The sequence below is a fragment of the Charadrius vociferus genome, unplaced genomic scaffold, assembly GCF_000708025.1.
Source record: "Charadrius vociferus isolate BGI_N301 unplaced genomic scaffold, ASM70802v2 scaffold278, whole genome shotgun sequence".
NCBI lineage: Eukaryota > Metazoa > Chordata > Aves > Charadriiformes > Charadriidae > Charadrius > Charadrius vociferus.
This window is the reverse complement of record NW_009649705.1, coordinates 1,050,036-1,069,270: the sequence shown is the minus strand read 5'-3', so window position 1 is coordinate 1,069,270 and position 19,235 is coordinate 1,050,036. Positions and strand designations below refer to the sequence as shown.

The 19,235-nt window shown below is 38.3% G+C and overlaps 1 protein-coding gene across 1 annotated transcript in view; it reads right to left on the bottom strand.

The window, feature by feature from the left end:
• Positions 1-19,235, bottom strand: part of MIPEP (mitochondrial intermediate peptidase) — a 77,875-nt gene that overhangs the window by 15,618 nt on the left and 43,022 nt on the right. Inside the window, exons 15-16 of the mRNA XM_009890643.1 lie at positions 15,343-15,417; positions 9,455-9,574 (exon numbers count right to left, since the gene is read on the bottom strand). Of these exons, the coding sequence (XP_009888945.1) occupies positions 9,455-9,574; positions 15,343-15,417 (195 nt within the window). The remainder of the gene's footprint in view (positions 1-9,454; positions 9,575-15,342; positions 15,418-19,235) is intronic.

Below are 19,235 nucleotides of genomic sequence, written 5' to 3'. Positions count from 1 at the left end.
AAAAGAACTGAGCCTGCAGTTAGACAAGTTGAGAAGCTCCCTGGTAAGGCTCCTCCTTTTTTTCTTGTTCCTGCAGAGTAATGGGAGTGAGCAGCCCAGCGCCGACAGCAGAAGCCCGGGCTGTGGCCACCAGGCTCAAGCTCTGCTGCTGCGTGCACTTATTTTGGGGAGACCAAATTGTCACATAGCAGAACTCATTCTCCCACTTTTCTGTTTAAGCTACTCATTTACTTTACAGAATGAGAAAAAGATTTTCATATACACTTTGAATTCACTCTCGTTCTGCAATAAATCAGAGAATTTCTTTTCCTTATTATATTAGTTTCTTACACAAGTTTACAGCGTGCTTTGAAGACGTCCTCAATTCATTCTCACTTGAAAAAACAGTTTAATGAGTTTTGGAGTGCAGAGTTCGCAAACTGTGCCAGTAGCTACCTCTGGGGAAAAGCTAGAGCACTCGCTGACTGGCAGAAACAATTCTCTCCATAGGTATGCAGTGGCTTGCTCGGTCAACTTACTTTTTGTATTTTTGGCCTGAATCCCTCTAAGTTTTATAGAATTACATCATCATCATTCTGGAGTTTCACAATAATAAAAAAATCCAATAAAGAGCTTTAAAGCCACTTCCTTTGCTACAGTTTCTAATCTTGTTTAGAATAACAGAAAGCTAATTTCAAGAAACCACAGCTTGTGCTGTACCCCTAACTTGCCTAACATCAATATTCTTCAGTTTTTCAGTGTTGTGCATTTCTGTGTTAGGAGTGGGAGACTGCACAAAGTAAACCAACTCAAAGACATCGCTGACATTTTAGAAAGCGAGTCAAGCAAGCGATTACAATTTCAATTTATAACACTTCTGTGTTTTTATTATAAAATGATAAATAAATCTGGCAAGGCAGGGAATGTAAATATTTTTGCACTTGTTTACAGTACGGAAGAGGAAAGGAATTTAACATGCAATTAACCACTTAGGTGATTCTAGATATGTACCATATGGTCTTTGAATCACTTAAATTAAAGAAAAATATTTCATTTTTATTTATAAACTATTAATGCATTTGAGCTGCTTATAGCAAAATCATTCAAAACTGTTTACTCTTCACGATCTCTCCTCCCCACAAAGGACCTGGAGGAAGCGGGACATGGGATAACAAAGAACACTGACATCAAGAAGCTGTATATATGATCTGCAATCTGCATTGTTCCACAATCTTTAAAACTTGGATTAAAAGACAAAGAGATATGAAATTGATTTTATATTCTGTTCTTTGACTGACTTTATTTGGACAAGTTGAGAGACAACGTTACTTGTAAACATTATAACTAGTCTTAAAAGTAAAATATAAAAAAATGTGCAACCAGAAAATTTCCAAACGAGTCCTTCATGTTGTAAAACGTAACTCTGCACCCATACAAATTCAATACACACACCATTTTATTACCAACTAATAATTTATTACTGCCTAAACTTTAAAGATCCATAAGCCCAAGATAACTAGAATCAGATCATCATGGTTTCCTTTGGGTAACAGACTCACATTGAAGCCCAAGGTTTTATTCTACTTTATCAATTAAACCAAATTTTAAGTATTGACCTCTTATTTTAAAACAAACTTCATGAATGCTGCTTAAGGTAAGGTCTTATAAAAACCAAGAAAAATTTTAAGCAATTTAACTGCAAAATATATTTGCTAGTATAATGTAATCATACCAATTGTCTGCCTACACTGGAAGATGAAATAGACACTATTTTACATTAATGCTCATTTACTATCTTTTGCCACAGACATTCCAGACAGCGATTTAGAGGATCATGATTCTAATCCTGAATCTGCCACAAACTGCAATATGAACTTGAAAAAACTACTGCCCCCCCCCCCAGTCTAAATGGCACCTCCTGTTAAGTGAGGGTGATAATAGTTCCTCTCTCTTGTTCTTTTCTGTTTTGACTGCAAGCTTTTCATAGCAAGGACAATCTCCCACTACATTTGAAAAGCATTTAATTTCAGGCCCTCTAGCCTGTATTTATGGCAATGATATATTCAGTCATATCTGTCATTATCAAATATAGCTCCAGTACTACAATCCTGGGAAAAAAAAAAGAAGAGGAAATGTGAGATGTGAGAACAGAAATATATAAAAATAAAGAAAGCAATCTGAAGCACATATAGCTATTTCAAAATGTTACCAAGAGATGTATGCAACTAATTCCTGCAGCGTTCCTTAAAATGCTCTGCTACTAATGTATATACTATCGCTAAAGTATGTTTGAGTTTCACGGGGCTAACACTTGCAAAAAGAATTTCCTTAAAAGTGCTTCATATCTCACGATATCTGTAAACACTCTGCTGCTGTAGATAGTTGCCCAGTGAATAGTGTCATATTACCACCAGAAAACAAATCTTCACAATATTTGCTATCGGCATTTTCTTTATCATAAAACGAACTCAACTCCAAAAAGACAGAAACCTAAACAAACCTTGAAGGGTGACTTTAAGAGCTTTTGAAAGTCCCAGTGTCTACTTTAATACTGACCTCAGCAGGGCAGCAATCTTTTTGAAATGGCTTTTAGCTATTAATTATTTATAGAACTATCACTTCCCCAGAGTTCACTGTGCACTCCTTTATTAATCTTTTTCTCAGACCCAGACTTTTCAACTTGATTTTATAGTATACTTTTAAGAAGGCTCATCTGAAAACTAATCCAGGGATTTGCACTTTGTGTAAACAACTTTGGTTTCCAACATGGCAAGGTAAAAAATTACTTTGAAGGGGTTACACAAACTTCAAGAGGCTGAGTAATGACATATGACCTCATGTCTCTTCAAAACACTCCAAAAAGTGGAATATGAGCAACATCAGTGCCTCTCCAAGTAATTGAAGAGAGAGAAAAAGTGGAAAAGCAATCTTCTATGAAGGCTCTCTGCTTTTACTATGAAATTTATGTCTCTGTGATCTACAACAGTGGCTTCTTCAAAACTCCCTGTAAGGAAGATCCTAGACCTACTACGTGTCTGCTTCCCTCTTCAACACAAAAGGGAAAAGACTGACAAGCGTTGCAAAGATTAGGTACCAACCATAATCATATTTGCGGTAAATTAAACCACTTTTTCCCTCCTGCTGTCTGCTCACTCAAAAGAAACAAATGATCACAGTCTCAATTCCAATGGTATTTTTTTTTTCATAAAGGTTTTCAATACCAGAACATACATACTCATGTGTACCCACATAATTATATAATAATAGCTCTTTGCTAGCCAAATAACTCAATCTCCTCAACTTTCCTCACAGGTCTTGTTTCCAAACATATTATCTTTCCAAAACTGCTTCTGTGTATTTCTTCCAATTTTTCTACATCTTTTTAAGACACCTGCTACAGGACCCAACACTACCCACTGCTAAGTCCCCAATACCAAATACTAAAATATATTAAAAAAAAAGAAACAGATATGATTTTCTTTAACAGCATCGCATGAATACTCTTTTGGCATTCTCATCCAAATCAAAAACAAAAATGCAGAACCACAGTAATTCCTGGCCGGACCCCTGGTGACTTCCACTTAAAGGGTCCCAGTTTGAAACTAAGCTTTCACCTGCTCTTTCAGCATGCTTTCTACGCGTTGCCTCAGCCATAACTCTCCAGTTTGCTTGCCGAATTCCATCCTGTAGGTGTCAGAAAGCTTGCTAAGTCTAGAGTTACACTATCAACCCCTTTCTTCCTATTCCCAAGGTCAATCCATTTCTTTAGAAGAAAAGTGGATTTTTTTCCATCTCAGATGGTTCTGAAAAAAAACATGGTTATTTTGCTCACTTGATTGTTCTCAAGGTGCTTATGAGCTGCTTAATAATTGGTTCTTCTACTTCTGGAGTGACAAAGTCTGAATGATTAGTCTACAGTTCCCAAGTTCTCCTCCCTTCATAAGAGTCATTATCACAATAGCACTACCACTTTTTCATGAGTTTGTGAGCGATAATTCCTCCAGGTCAGTGACTGCTTTGACAAATTTAAATATTCTGACAACCTGACTACATCTAATCTAATTATTCTCTAAATTTTCATTCCTTAATCTCAGTTGTGTTTCTATACCTCTCAAAAACGACATACCGTACTTACCTAAACAAAATTCACCGATTTTTTTAAAAATAAGGCAGAGGTATGGAATATTTTTGCTTTCTCTGATATTTGTTGTTCTCTCCTGCACTGAATCCATGCTCTCTTATTTCTTCAGCAGTTATGGAACTTTATTTATTTTCACTACTTGCATTTTGCAGCTCAGCATTTCTAGCCTTCTTTCTTCTGAATTCTTTTAGTATTCTTTTAGCAATTATCTCCAGTCAGGTAATGATCTCTAATTTCTATTATCTTAGTAAGGTTTTTAAATGGCTTGGTTCCTTATTCCCAAATCTTCTTTGCAACAGGATAGTTGTGTCTTTGGTTCGGTCTCTTTGATAACTATGTATTGTCTTTTGAATCATCATACTTAGCTGTTCTTTTTAATTTCCTTTACTCTAGCTTTCAGTTCTGATTAGGTTCTAAGATTACGTTAGTTTAACTTAATAAATCTAAGACAAATTTGAGAAGATTTTAGACGAACGAAGTATGAATTGAAATCACAATTTAAAATTGAATGGGCAGCCACTACTTAGCCTTCCTTACCAATAATTTCAAGATTCATGTTCACCACTCAAGTCAAGTTTTCAGAATTCAAAACCACTTTTACCTTCAGAGGTTAAGGGTTATCGCTTATTTATTTTAAGACAGCTCCCTCATCGCTTGCCCAGCCTGACTATTTATTCTTCTTATACGGTGTTACTGATATTCACATGAAACGTTATACACATTATTAGTCACTCCAAAGACCTAGTAAGAAATTCTAAGACAACAGACGCCACAATGACATGGACGGCAGATTCAATACCAAGATACTTCACTAAAACTGCCAGCGGTCCTCAGTAGGCTGAGGGATAGGCCTGTCAAAAACGATACTCTCCTCTTCACTGCAGCACCACTGAGAGTGATCATGATCAGTAAAAGACTGCGATACAGAACTTCAGAAACCACATTGTCTCCATTTCTGGCCTCTAGCTTACCTAACACAACTAAGCATGATGTCAGGTCAACTTCAGGCTCCTAAGAAGGAAAAGGAGGCATAAAGCTGCTCTTTTGCTCTCAGGTGTTCTTCAACAAAATAAGAAGGGAACTTGGGCACATGGTGACAATGTGTGATGCAGAAACTACTTCTTCTCTGCAGAGAAGCTAGTTCTCTCTTTCTAGTGACACCAACTTCTCTTCAGCTGACCAACCTGCCAGATGCCTTTACATGCACCCTGTTAATGAAATCCTTGTGTTCTCAGCACCCACGGCAAGCCACGTCTTCCTGCAGTGCCTGAGAGCCTCCCTGAGCGAGCACTCCAAACGTTAGGTTGCATTTCATCCATTGATTTCCTTTGCAAAGAACATGACAGACACAATCCCAGCAAGTTAAGACAAGGACGTAGGTGGAGCCCTCCAAGGTCAGGATCCCTGCCTGGGCAGAGTCTCCCCAGCTGCAGGAAGAAGAAAGACTAACTACCACATTGGTGATACACCTTTTTTTATACAGTTCTTTGCTCTAGGGTATCTATAACAATGCCTGCCTTGTTTTCTGTTGGCAAACTTGGCTGGCTAACATATTTGGTCTCACAGGTGCTTTGGTCTCTCCGATCACTAGCAACCATATGCCATTAAGAACTTCTCATACTGCCAAAGAAACCTGCACTCTGGAAAAAAATACATAGGCATAATTAAACCTGTCACCTGATGTAAATTTTAGGCCACCAGTAGAGGTGGTTCTTCTGAACTAATATGTACTTAACTTGCTAGAGCAAAAGGTATATAGCAAATTATATAGTGTTCCAAAAAATATCAAAGGGGTCCCTACATAGCAACATGTTCCCTCCTATCAAATGTAATCATAATGATGTGAGTGGGTTAATTCCAACATTGCACGTTGTATTCTAGTACTTCACGAGAGTTCTTCTGTTTCTAGAAGAAAAGCTTACTGGAAGGCCACATAATTTTAAAAAATGCAAAACGGACAATTTGGCAGCGATCTAAAAAAGAACCCAGATTCCCCGTGCCTCACTCTTCAAAACCATTTTTCCTCACAGTCACAAGTCAAACCAGCATCTCCCATCAAAATTCCAGATTAGGAAGGAAGATTACTATGACGGACAGACAATTAATGTGTAAGTCCATAACAATTTTTTTATATTAAGAATCAATAATTCAAACTCATTCAAATTTTCACAACTAAAATTCAGGTATGATCATTTCAACAGCTGGTGCTTATTGTAAAACCACTTCATTATTGGGAGCTCTTTCCTCTAACTGCAGGAGGCTGCAATCTCCCCTATCAACACAGAGCCTGTTTACCCTGTGTCTCATTTTTTGTTTCCATATTGAACCGAAACCCACAGCAGGAGATAGGAATTATTATGCTTGGCGCAGGACTAACAATGGGGTATCATTAAGTTTTGATGACTGTCTCAAAGGAAAGTAGTTTTCAAGTCTGAACTTGGGGGGACAGGCAGGGGACTAAGCAACAATCACGGGGAGAAACTTTGATCACATCTCAGGTGGATCAAAGGGCCACCTGATACTTTTTTAAAAAGTCTCTTTGGGCATCCTGGAGACAAAGGTAGAAGAGACCAGGAGGGATACTCTAAAAGACAATATAATCAATTGAAAGGCAGGTCACAGTAAATGGAAACTGGCTTCACAAGACATGAGAAATAAGCTATGATTTGAAGAAAAGTTTGGAGCAAAAGCAGAGTACCGAATTCCCCACAGTGCACAGATTTTGACACCAAGTATATTTAGGAAGAACTGGCAGGAAAATGCGTGGTCATTATTATTTAGTTTATCTTGCTTTCTTAGAACGGTCAAAAGGAAGAATCCAGCCTGCGCAAAATTTCTATTCATTTTCCAAACTCAGTAACACAGATTTCCTCTGGCAACAAAACCTCCAGACACTACAAAAACAGGCAGATCCATTTCCTTGCCCCCTGCCTGGCAGTTGTCAGCTTCTGGATTCAGTAATAGACCAAAGAAATCCCAGTGGAACTTCATCCTCCAGGAGCCAGCAGCAAACCCTGTGTACTTTTGAACAGATAAGCAATGGCCAGCCAGAAGCTGAGATTTGCATTCTTCAGGAAAACAAAGTCTTGTGGACTGCTGTTTCTCTACGCTTCTGTCTGTCTACAGTTTTTGCTCCATCTTTCCTTTCTGCCTGGCATGTGGCACTCGCTTCTGTGACCGCCTGTGTCAACGCAGCCAATGTAAACACTACTGCATGCAGTGCCAACTGCTCCAGTGTAAAACCTGTTTGAATGACAAATACAGACTTCAATAGGATTTTCTTCCCGCCATCCCTCCTACTGTTGGCAAGTAAGACAGGATATTTGCTGAGGATGACGCTTTAGTTTACCTTAAAGCAGGCATCACCACATAGGTATGGCAGCATTTATTTATTAGGGGTAGTTTATGTGCCTCATTTTGAAAGTACTATAACAAAAAGATGCATACAAATGTCCCATTACCAGAGCTGTTCCTCAGAAAGACAGAAATTCATCTGCTGAAGATACATGCTGTGGCTCTACCTCAGAAAATGAGTCTGCACAATGGGACTGAAGCCCAAGTATATTCAGAGGATATTTACTAATTTTACTTGCCTGTCAAGAGCAGTAAGAGGGAATTAAGTTTTATCAGGAAGAGATAATAATGGATACTTGTGCAGCCCTGACAGACAATGGTACTACAAAAAATCACATTAATGCAGTTAGGATCTTCACTAAGGAAGAACGACTTTTACCCAACGCCACTAACTTAAGATATACAAGCCTGACTCAGCAATTCGTAATTGAATCTAAACCTACAGAGAGCAGATGAAATGAAAATTATCAAAATACTTAGTTTTCTCTGCCAGCCAAATGACAGATGAAAATAAAAGCTGGCCTCTTACTATATTTCAATGTCCAGCTCTGAAATTAAATGAAAGGAAGGAATATACTCTCTTCACTTAAAAAAACCGCAACATTTATTTGAGAGACGTTTGTCTTTTTATCTGGACTACAAATTAAACTGAGAACATATCTTAAGTTCAGAAGAAAGAGCAGCAAAGGACAGCAAGCCAAATTACAGATATTAACTACTCTATAGAGTGCTAACGTTCTTCTGATGTAATTTTTCACTAAGTTTTACTGAAATTTAGATTGTACCACAGTTCTTGACCTGACAAACAGTAATTCTACATTCAATAAATGTAAAGAACAAAGACATTCTGACAATTCAAAAGTTCACAGTACATTTTGCTGAGATGAAGTTCTAGGCCAAAACTTGCTGTCCCTCTTCATATTGAGGCTATGCTCACTACAAGGTATTACACTCTTTTGAAGCTAACAGCAAAATAAAAAATATTTTAAATGAAACAAAAAATGCAGGCTAACTTTCAAAGCAGTGAAAAACTGTTCCATTCACTGGCTAACTAACACCTGCGGAGGAACAGCGTAAAACAACAGTTACACAAATGCTAAGAAGTCAGATACCGTATTCTGCAGGCATCTCACTTCCACTTCTCTGGCTTTGGCAGGCCAGCAGAGGCAGTACAGCTTCAATGAGGAAAGGGCTGAAGCATGGATCTGCTAATACACTTCTCAGAGGACGAAAGTTACATTTTTGCTAAGGATAGAAGTCCATTTCCTGAGGTGCAGAGAAAGGATCTGGGTATTCTGATCAAAGTGTCAAACAGTGACCATGCTCTGGCTAGGAATTCAGCTCCAGACAGCCCAGGAAATCCCACGACTACCATCTAGGCACACTGCACCTTTGGATGTCATTTGAAGTACAGAACAAACACAAGACTAGTCACGATGAAGATCAAAATTACGTAGCTCAGTAGAACTCAAGGCTTTAACACTTTCAGGTAACACATGAAAGGATAAATAACTGATGTGCCAAAGGTCATAGCAGCATAGTGAGAAAAACTCACTTCGAAGCCCTACTTCACGATGGCTTGCGCTCACATGCTGACACTGACAGTATGCAAACACCAACATCCAGCACAGTGTTTTGTTGCCTTTTACAAACAGTCCTTTGCAAAGCTGGAATAAAACCTCTTTCTAATATATCATTTCCAGTGCCTTCCTTAATAAGAAAATCAGAAGTAATCACGTTCAGCATGACAAGACTACACCTCTACAAAAATGGGTACATCAATTGAATTTTGATTTTTAGCTGAAAATTTCCAACACCATACTCTCCGGATAAAGTGGCTGATGGAAAGAAAACTCTTTCAACACAAAAATACAACAATAAGCATATGAGTGTGTGGGGCAAGGGGCAAGGAGGCGTAGGGGTATTAATATGCTGTCAAAGAAAAGGTGTAGCTTATACAATCACTATGTTTCTACTCACTGTATTAGGTACATATGGCAATCCATAAACTTTTTCCTGTGTTTCCTTTAAAAGTTCTGTGGTTGACTTTTTTAGAGGATGTTTCCCATGGTAGATTTGGTCCAAGGCAGCATAAAATACCTGAAAAGATAAAATACATGTTTGTCTTTGGCACGTGGCACTGGCATTTGACAACCAAACCAGACAAATAGAAAAGAATGGGAGAGAAAGAATAGGGAGAGGGAAGAGTTTAAATATATATGGTTTTGTAAATCTTCTGGTTTTGGTATAACATACAAGGAGAAAACAGGGGTTTGGAGTATGCCAACCACCACCATTGTGACCGATCACAAATCTGTGTTTAGGTCACTGAGAACACTGGCAGTGCTAAATTGCTTGCATTTTTAAATAAAATTAAAACCTGACCCTGAAGCCCTCCAGCAATTCCCCTTTTCAAAAATAGTATTTTTAAACAGATTTAATAAAAAAGACTTAGTTATTTGAGTGGACACAGCAAAATAACTTGTTCCATGATGCGCACTGCGGCCATGAGAACACATCACGCCTGCAGGGGCAAGTTGCGGCAGGGAACCTAAGAAGTTGCACGCAGAGCTGCTGATGCCCCTGAGCTTCTGCTACAGCGCTCAAACAGTGTAGTGCTAAGGCAGATGCTTCTTTTATTTTAGCTCTCGCAATCAGAGCAATAAATTGCTGCCATGTAAGCTCAGCCTGAGATCAGACTGCAGCAAGAGGGTATTTTGCCAGAGGTAAGAGCTGGTTCATAGGCAATTTTTGTGCCAAAGCACGCGAACTGCAGCAGAACGCAGGTGCATGACTGAATTACGGAGGTGTTTGGAGATGAAGAAAGCAGTACCAATAAAAAGGCTTTTCAAGCAAAGCTACCAAAGCAGAGTATCTGCCAATTCAACAGCAAACATGAAGTAGGCATGGATAGAAGACAGTGCCAAGGCTCAGTGGGTGCCATCACTGAAAAAAACTGCAGCATTAATTTTTTTAAATATGAAGATTTCTTATCCAATGGAAGTGCAGGAAAGGCAGAAGAAGAGGACACCCACTGTTGTGCTACACAAGGTATTTTTTGAGAAGTTTGGTGGATCCAGATATTTAAACCCAAGTGTTCAGGTCAGGCCACCCTGTGGTAGACACATTTCATAGGAAAATTGATGGTAAAAAGCTTTTGTGCAAGGGATGAAGCAAATAATTTGGCTATAGATTCAGGCCCAGTCACACTCCCGGGGACACTGCAATAGCTTTCCCAATGAGATAAACACACAGTTTTAGGAATTATAACCACAAAATACAGAAATTTTATAGAGAAAAGGCTGTTTGGAGGCATTCTCCATCCATGGAGAATGGATGTTTTATGCAATCTGAGTAACACAACGCCCTCAACCTGTGAAAAGATTCCTTATTATGAAATTTGGGTACAAAACCACTCTGAACTCTTTACTAATTTATCAGAATTCAGAATTTATTTTATTTGGTCTGGATACAACACACTTGCACCAAAATTGTGACTGTTTCTAAAGGACCGTATTAATTCTGTCTGAATAAAGTGTCTTCTAACATATAGAATCTAGATAAATCCTTTCTCAGTGCTTGTTGACAAAAGATAAACATAAAAGTTTAAAAAAACTGAAGGTTATAAGGAGAGGGGTGAAGAAGCCATGACTTGCAGGAGCTACTCTTGAATTTTCTGCTTGCTTCCTACATGGCTAATCAGGAGAAAAGAGGTCAGTAAGACCTAAACTTGCACAATCAGCCATTAATGACAAGTTTTGTGTCCCAGATAGCAACATTGAACAAGAGATGCAAGCGCTTAACATCACCCATCTACAAACCCAGAGTAGGCAGCAAATGTCTGTTCAGAGGTAACTCCATGAATACACTGCACCAAATGGCAAACGAGTGCTTTATTTTTCAAAACCAAACTTTGCAGGGGTATTTTAAATTTTCCAGTATATTGATAACATGAAAAACTAAAAATCTAAAGAAAGACCTATACTAGACTGCAAAAACTACAATATTTTTTACTCTTATCTTAGCAGAGAAAGAAGTTTTGCAATGCCTTTGCTAGTACTTTTCATCCTTAGAGCTCGTGCCTAGAATCCCAGTCCATATTTTACCAAAGTTTAACAAAAGCTCCAGCTTTTGTGGAAGCAAGGGTGACTGAGAATATTACCAACAGTAAGTACCATGAACAGATCTGAAAATTACCTGATGTAACAGTCCTAGAAAACTCACTTTCTCTTGTCATCACAGGCCTTTGTGACCCTGCAGGAGTCATTTCACACCAACGTCCCTCTCCTCTCAAAAAAACCCACACCAAACATGAGGAACTTCAGCATCTGACAATAAACTTTAGCATTCTGCTTCAGCCCAGCCTTGATTCTCTTTTTCCTGTCTCCCAGTTTTGTTAGGACCTGTTTGCAGTTCTCTTCAGTGTTCCTCACAAGATGCAGTGGACTGCACTGCAGTGGACCTCCTCTTAAGAAAAACTTGGAGTAAAGTAGTTTGTGGTCAGGGAGCTGGAGCAAAAACTCAACTCCCAGCTAGGCAGTGGGGAAATGTTAGCTGAAGGCCAGTGTAATGGACTGCCTGAAGAACAACGTGGTAATAGGGAAATGAGTCACTGAAGCCAGCCATAAGCTTTCCCCCGATCCTGGCACATGTAAAGCGTGGGAAGCAAGCTATGAGCCAGGCCACCTGGACAGCATAGTTAAAAAAAAAAAAAAACATCCCTGAAAATAAACTTGGATGAACTTTATAGCCATAAGCATTCCCATCTACAAACCACAGTTCTGTGTGTTTACACAGGCCTTTGAAATGAGAAAGGGAGACACAACCCAGGACCACAGGATTTTAGGTGATACAGCTGAGGAGCATGTTAACACTTAATATTAAGCAGTAGCTAGAAGATAATTTCTAATTTCAGTAAAACACATTTCCCAAAAGACCTAAAAATAGAAAAAGGCCATCAAATAGTTATCTACCTTCATACCATCTCTCTATTTTCTACTGACACTGGCATTTATTAGTTTCACTTGATTCCATTTTTTTCTAGCTCCTTGTCTGCTTAATAGCATTACTATGTAAACAGTTATGCATTTTCCAGTGAAGTTACTACTGGCTGAAAGACTCTGGGACTCAATCTGCATGGCAAAAGCCTTATGAGATTCTCCTGTCTTTCCTCTCGAGTACCCGATTATATGAGCTGGAAGAAAATGCAGAGGTATTATAGTTATGATGAAAAAACAGCATCCAGCATCATTTCTTGTTTTCACATGCCAATAGACTTATTTTCTGAACAGAACTCAAAAGAACCTTCATGCATTTTCCACACTGCTGGAAAATTTGTCAGCATTTTTCTTTCTTTTAAAGGTCAAATATGGCCTACATAGCATCTAGTCATCCATACAGAATATACTCTTTGCAAAGTCTGATGGAAAGGTATTAGAGTTATCATTTACAGTTTTTTCAGGTATCTACATTAGTAGTATATATATACGTTGGCATCTGCAGATTAAAATATACAATTTTCTTCAATGGATTACTGTATTTTTAAATCTGCATGAGTAACAATACACACTTCTACAAAGGAACGTATGAACTTTATATTTGTCATGCAGTCAACTTCTCTGGGACATTTTTTCTGAATTAATAAACAGAATGGCTCTGTCAGGCTGTGTCTTTGAAATGAGTGCATACTTCTGTGGGTATTACATTTGGAATCTTCAAAAATATGGTGTTGAAAGTAGGAAATGAATAATATTATCCAGTGTGGCACTGTGGTCATTTGGCACGGGTTGAGAGTGGTTGAACATTAGTTACACAAGAGTAATTTGAGGGCAAGCAGCCTGCTTAATCACTGCATCATTGCCAGCAACAGTCAATCATTAGGCACCCGCAGGAATCTGAGCCCACCAGAACTGGGTGTTCTAAAGCTATGAGGTCTGGAGTCACTCCAGGACGGACCCTACTGAGACCCCAGGAGCAGCTGAGGGCCAACAGTGGCAGGGGGGATTGCACAGCCCACCCCATGGGACCGATGCAATGATCCCTCCTTGACTTACTTCTGGAGTACACCATCTGCCCCACGACAGGACAGGGAGGTCATGTCACATGTGACTTACAGTGTTCTTGGTATTCAAGTCCATTTAGCCCCCACACTGTGAATTTGGTCCCAAACATTGACAAGATTATAGCAAATACATATTAAAAGTTGAAAGGAAATCTGTCAGATAGCTGTTATGGACACACCAGAAAAGAACGGGTGCATGTGAAAGCACTTGATCATCACTTTGGTGGTTACCAGTCTGTGCATTGGCAAATTATTCTATGTTGGTGGGCCTCATGAGTAGAGGTCCAGCACTAAGCATTCTCAGTATAAATTTAATTTCAATCCAGATTGGTTTTTTCCCCAAAAAACCTCCTATATGAATTAATTATATTCTTGCCCACATTCTTTCTGGATTCTCAGCTATCTCTATATGAGAACCTTTCAGAACCAGGAATGTGCATTTCAAAATCAGACCTGCAGAGATGTCACGGAGGTATAGCCACAGGTAGCACTGTCCTTGTTCACACCTCCTGCACAGCCAACACTGGCCACTGACAGCCAGCGTTGAACTGAAAGCGTAATTCAAAAATCTGTTAAGTTTAACGAATGAAAAATATATGTATACACTGAAAACAGTGTTAAGTCTGGTTTTGATTAGTGTAACTGACACATACACGTTTACAGGTCCACACTCCAGTATTCTGATTGGTTTTAAATCACTGTAAATAACAGCACACAGCAAACTGCAAATATTTAACTAAGTTTTTCTTTTAAATCAACTTCAGTTAAGCAGCACAGCTCATGTTTGTAGGCAGGGTTGCAATCATTTGGGCACTTTTCAAAGTGAAGAATTACAAAGATCTGATCTTTAAATTTGTTTCTTTCCACATCTCAAAAAAAAATTACTACCCTTTATTAAAGTACTAGCAGAGTTATCTATCTCACCTAAACACTGCATCAGCCGTAAAACGAAAAAATATATGCGTCTGGCTGAAGTCAAAACAAAGAAGAAAATGAAATCACAAAAAATCACACAGCAGAAACTTGTAGCATACTACGTGCAGCCAAAATCTCACTGTAAAAACACTTGGCTGGATGCTAATGCTACTGCTCACATGTGAGAACTGCTGTTGCAGGACTGAAAAAACCTTAATACCCATTTTAGAACCCTAATTTCCTTTACTTCCTTTGAGGAAAAGCAACAGTGATTGTTTATGGGAATGGCTGATCAGTCATATCCACCCACAGAAAATAAAGGTTTATGAATTTAATTACTGCTCCTAACACTGTGCAATAGAAGTCTTACAGCCTTGTAGCTCAGCCACCAATTGTGATGGCAGTAACGAGTTGCCACTTTCATACCCGACCTACAGAAGACAAGGAGCTCAAATCACATTCTAGTAAATAAACGAGCTGTTTAATCTTACTAAGGTGGCCCGTATGTCTCAATCCTGCTACACTCCAGCAGGATCCACAGGTATGCAATACTTCCTCTACTGCAAGTTCTCCTTAAATTATTCCATTAATTTAAGAACTCAATCTTAAACCACATTTGGTTCTACAATTCTGATAATCCAGTCATTTTCAAAAGCTGTGATTTTCACAGTATTTTCTGACAGATTCAGACATTCAGCTTTAAGCAGACAGCACAGAATATGTTCACAAAAACAAACATGAAAATTAATATCAAAATGAGTGAATTGTCACTAATTTCCATATAGTTAGATAATGTGCCTACATTGAAATAAAAATTTGGTAAAATTACAAGAATTAAAACACGTTCTGTAAGTTCTGCATAGAGTAGAGACTAAGAATGCCAAGAACATACCTGGAGTTGCATATCAGCTGCAGCACACACCTTTTTGGACTCACATAGTCTTGACACCATGTTTTTTGGTAGTGGCTTCAATTAAAAAAAAAGTCAGAACATATTTAGAATTGTTGTATATTTGTAAATAGTATGCTTACTACTAAAAAAGGCTGAAGATGCAAAAAAAAAAAGGCTCCTGGTGATAACAAAAACATATTTGAAGTGCTTTGCATTGAGGAACGAAATCTCATTTGCTGAACATAGCATTAAATCGGCAATTAAGATATCGGCAGTAATTTACATAGCAATCAAGAAATCACTGTGTCTTAGTGTTTGTTTTTCTATAAATTGGTCCTGTGTGTTCCTTTATATGCCTCTTAAGAATATTCTTACTATCTTTAGAGCTAAAGAACAGACGGGGCAGTTAAAGTCTTCCCAGGTCATCCTGACTGATCTTGAAAAGCAGATATTATAACAGACTCTTCTGCTGGTCTTTGAGCATAGTTCACTTAGATTTACATGGAGACCCATATAACTCCCACTGAGCTGGTGGGGATTTCATAACTTCAGCTGGGACAGCATCAGGCCTTCTAGCCTAACCCACATAAAAATGTTTGGTCATACTGAACAGTAAATATCTACCCTTTGAAATTTTTAACAAAGTTGAATTTATTCCACATTTATGGCAATAAAATTATCCATGCCAGCATAGGCTGAAAGTCAAGAGACATTTTTCAAGTCATTAAGCAAACTCTTTTTGGCTTTCTATCCAAACGTCTACAAATACATCCAAATACTTTTTAATGCCAGATTTTTAAGAATATCTGTATGTGAATGCTTGACCTTACACTTCTTCCACTGCTTCCTGATACTTTTCCATACACGTCTTTCCTAGTAAGCATTCTTTTTTTTTGCTAGCAGTTTTATTAAACAAACATATTCAATATGATTAAAATAAGTGGGTTCTTGCTAAAATATTAAGAAAGTTACTACAAGTACAATGTAATACAGATGTCTGGTATTACACTGAACTCTAAAAGCACACCTACACTTTTACAGCGTGTTGAAGCGTTTAAGAAATAATACATGAAAGTCTACAGTTTCTGATGGCAGAGCCATATGTTTAGATTCTGTGCAAATGATATGACTTCAAGACAATGTTCACAGACTAAAAAAAAAAACTCCAGAGAAGTTACACGTAAGTGAGCAAAATGTTATCAATTAACTCTGTGGAATCTGGAAGTTAAAGCAGATAAGAAAAACTCACAAATCGCACAGCTGTTTTACGCAGTAGCTCGCCAAAGCTTGTAACCCCTTCTCCAAGACAAATGTTAGCTGGGTCAAGAATGGGATAGAACAACACCCACTATTTTGCCTGTTATAAACGTGCACAGCTGTTAAATTTCAACATAGAAAAATGAACCAATGAACATGAAGTCAGCCCTACAGTATATCCTTGTTAGGCTAGCATTTACCCCTCCCAAATACAAAAATTCTGTTTCAAATTACATAATGATTTTGGACTACTAGAGTAAGAGTAAATGGGCAGTTATCCATAGTAACAAAGATGTTAGTAGCTGACTACCTTGAGCTTCCACACTGGACTTAGTATCGTCCAAAATACTACTTGATTACATAGAAAAGCTATTAAGGCAAGAAGCAAAGTAGAAAAAAAAATACAAATGGTAAAAAGTATTTTTGGTTGGATAATTTTTCGCCTGGCTCTACAAACATCTCTTGTCTCATCCTCTTACACAGTGTGAGGCACGCACTTCAATGATTTTTCATCCCGGAACTAAAGCACGTGTTAGTTTGCAATAACACAGTTTCAGTTGTCATGCAAGAAACCTTGTGTAAGGAAACCTGTAGAATTTAACAGATTTTGTTATTAAGCACCAAACCTATCAGCAAGTTTTGGCAGCTTTTAGAGGCTTTCATTTCCTACTGAAGTAGTGCAATATGGAATTAAACAAAACTGACTTCTTCTAGGGGCACCTGTATTTTGGATACTGTAAAGTATGAGAAAACTGGATGGGATTCTTAAACTGTAATTTGTTAGTGTTAAAAAAGCTGAACATCCAAACGCTGGGCAACAGCAAATATGTATATTTTACACAGTTATAATTTAAGAGTGTTAAAGCCAAGAGCGCTACTACCAGTAAGGTCAAACCAGCTCTTTCAACTTAACGGATTTTCAATTTTATCTTTTGGGTATATTAAACGATGGTAAGAAGAAGTTAAGCACACAGGCTTTCAGCTGGTACAGAAAATAAATAGAACAAAAGGCACTAAGACTTTTCTAATGGGAATTTTGGTAAACCACAGTCCCACAGACCCTCAACTGAATTGGGAAATCCAAGTTTGCAGTTCACTGGGGCACAGAGCAGCAACGTTCGGCGATGAGGACAGATTTTGTACGCTCATTGGGAGAGCTGGTCATATACAGCGGTGCTCGTTAAACAACTGAAGCGGGTCTAAAACCACGCAGCTAATGGGAATTTTGGTAAACCACAGTCCCACAGACCCTCAACTGAATTGGGAAATCCAAGTTTGCAGTTCACTGGGGCACAGAGCAGCAACGTTCGGCGATGAGGACAGATTTTGTACGCTCATTGGGAGAGCTGGTCATATACAGCGCTGCTCGAGAAACAACTGAAGCGGGTCTAATTCCCAGCTCAGAGCTAAGCATTTCTTACAGTCTTTCCACCCAAAAGAGTCTTGCCTTCTTTTGACTGTACTGCAAATAGCTGACGTCAAGCTGGAGAAGACTGCTGGAAAGGCAGCCTCTGCATTCACCCGTTTCTTCCTTATATTCTGCTACAAGCATCTATCCTATTCTAAATTGAACTCCTGAGGGAAGACACAGAATGATTATTAATAATGTACTAAAATCTCTTTGCACAAGAGATGGCTTAGCACCACCTTCTAGAGACCAAGTAAAACACAGATAATACCAAGAGCCTCCAAGAAATTCTTTTTATCTTTTTTGCAGCCATATGAATATCAAACAAACAATGTAGATATACTCTGCCCTGAAGATCAAGCTCTACTGTTTGAGCAGATTAAAAACAACAGGAAACTACACATCATTCTTATGACAATACCTATTGACAAAAAGGCACAGAAGACAGACATGAATGTCCTTTGTTTAAATCTATCAGTGCTACTGATCTAGCTCAAAGATTGTGTTGTGATCATAATTCACAAGTCAAGCAGAATTTGGCACCAGATAAACACTGCCAAAATGAGATTAAATTGAAAGAATCATAAAAAAAGCACCTTTGGGATTTTAAAATTTAAGATTTCAGGGAACTAAAGTTAGATTCCAGAGGGTTTTTCAAAGATCACCAGTCCTTTCGCAAGTTTGTTTCTGCGAATGTCAGGCACACAGATATGCTGAGGTCTTGAATGTACTGAGGAAGATGTACTGTTTCAGGTAATTGAAACTGTTTCTCCTTGCTCCATTACAATCTCATACAGCTCCTTAATAAGCAGCTGAGTGAAGAACAAAAATGCATCAGCAGGATTATTTTACTTATCCTGAAAGATGAGCTCTCCGATAAAACCAGAATCAAACTCTCATCCTCCTAAAAAACAGACTTCACAGAGCTTTGGCTAAAACTATGTTAATTGAATAACCATTCAATTTTTAAAATTTAAACACTACATGCTTTACTTTGGGTTCCACTTTTCCATCCTTCTACATTAAGTAACTTTAAGATCTTGGCATGAATTTTTCAGCATGGTGGCTAAAAGAACAGAATTCCCTGTGTCCCAAAGCACACTTAACTCCTTACCGCTGTGTAGTAACCGCGACACGTTACAACTGTTTACTATCTGTGGGCTTATTCTTGTAATCATGCTAATACAATACTGCCTTTGTACTTCCACCTCTGTGAAAAATGAAGTCA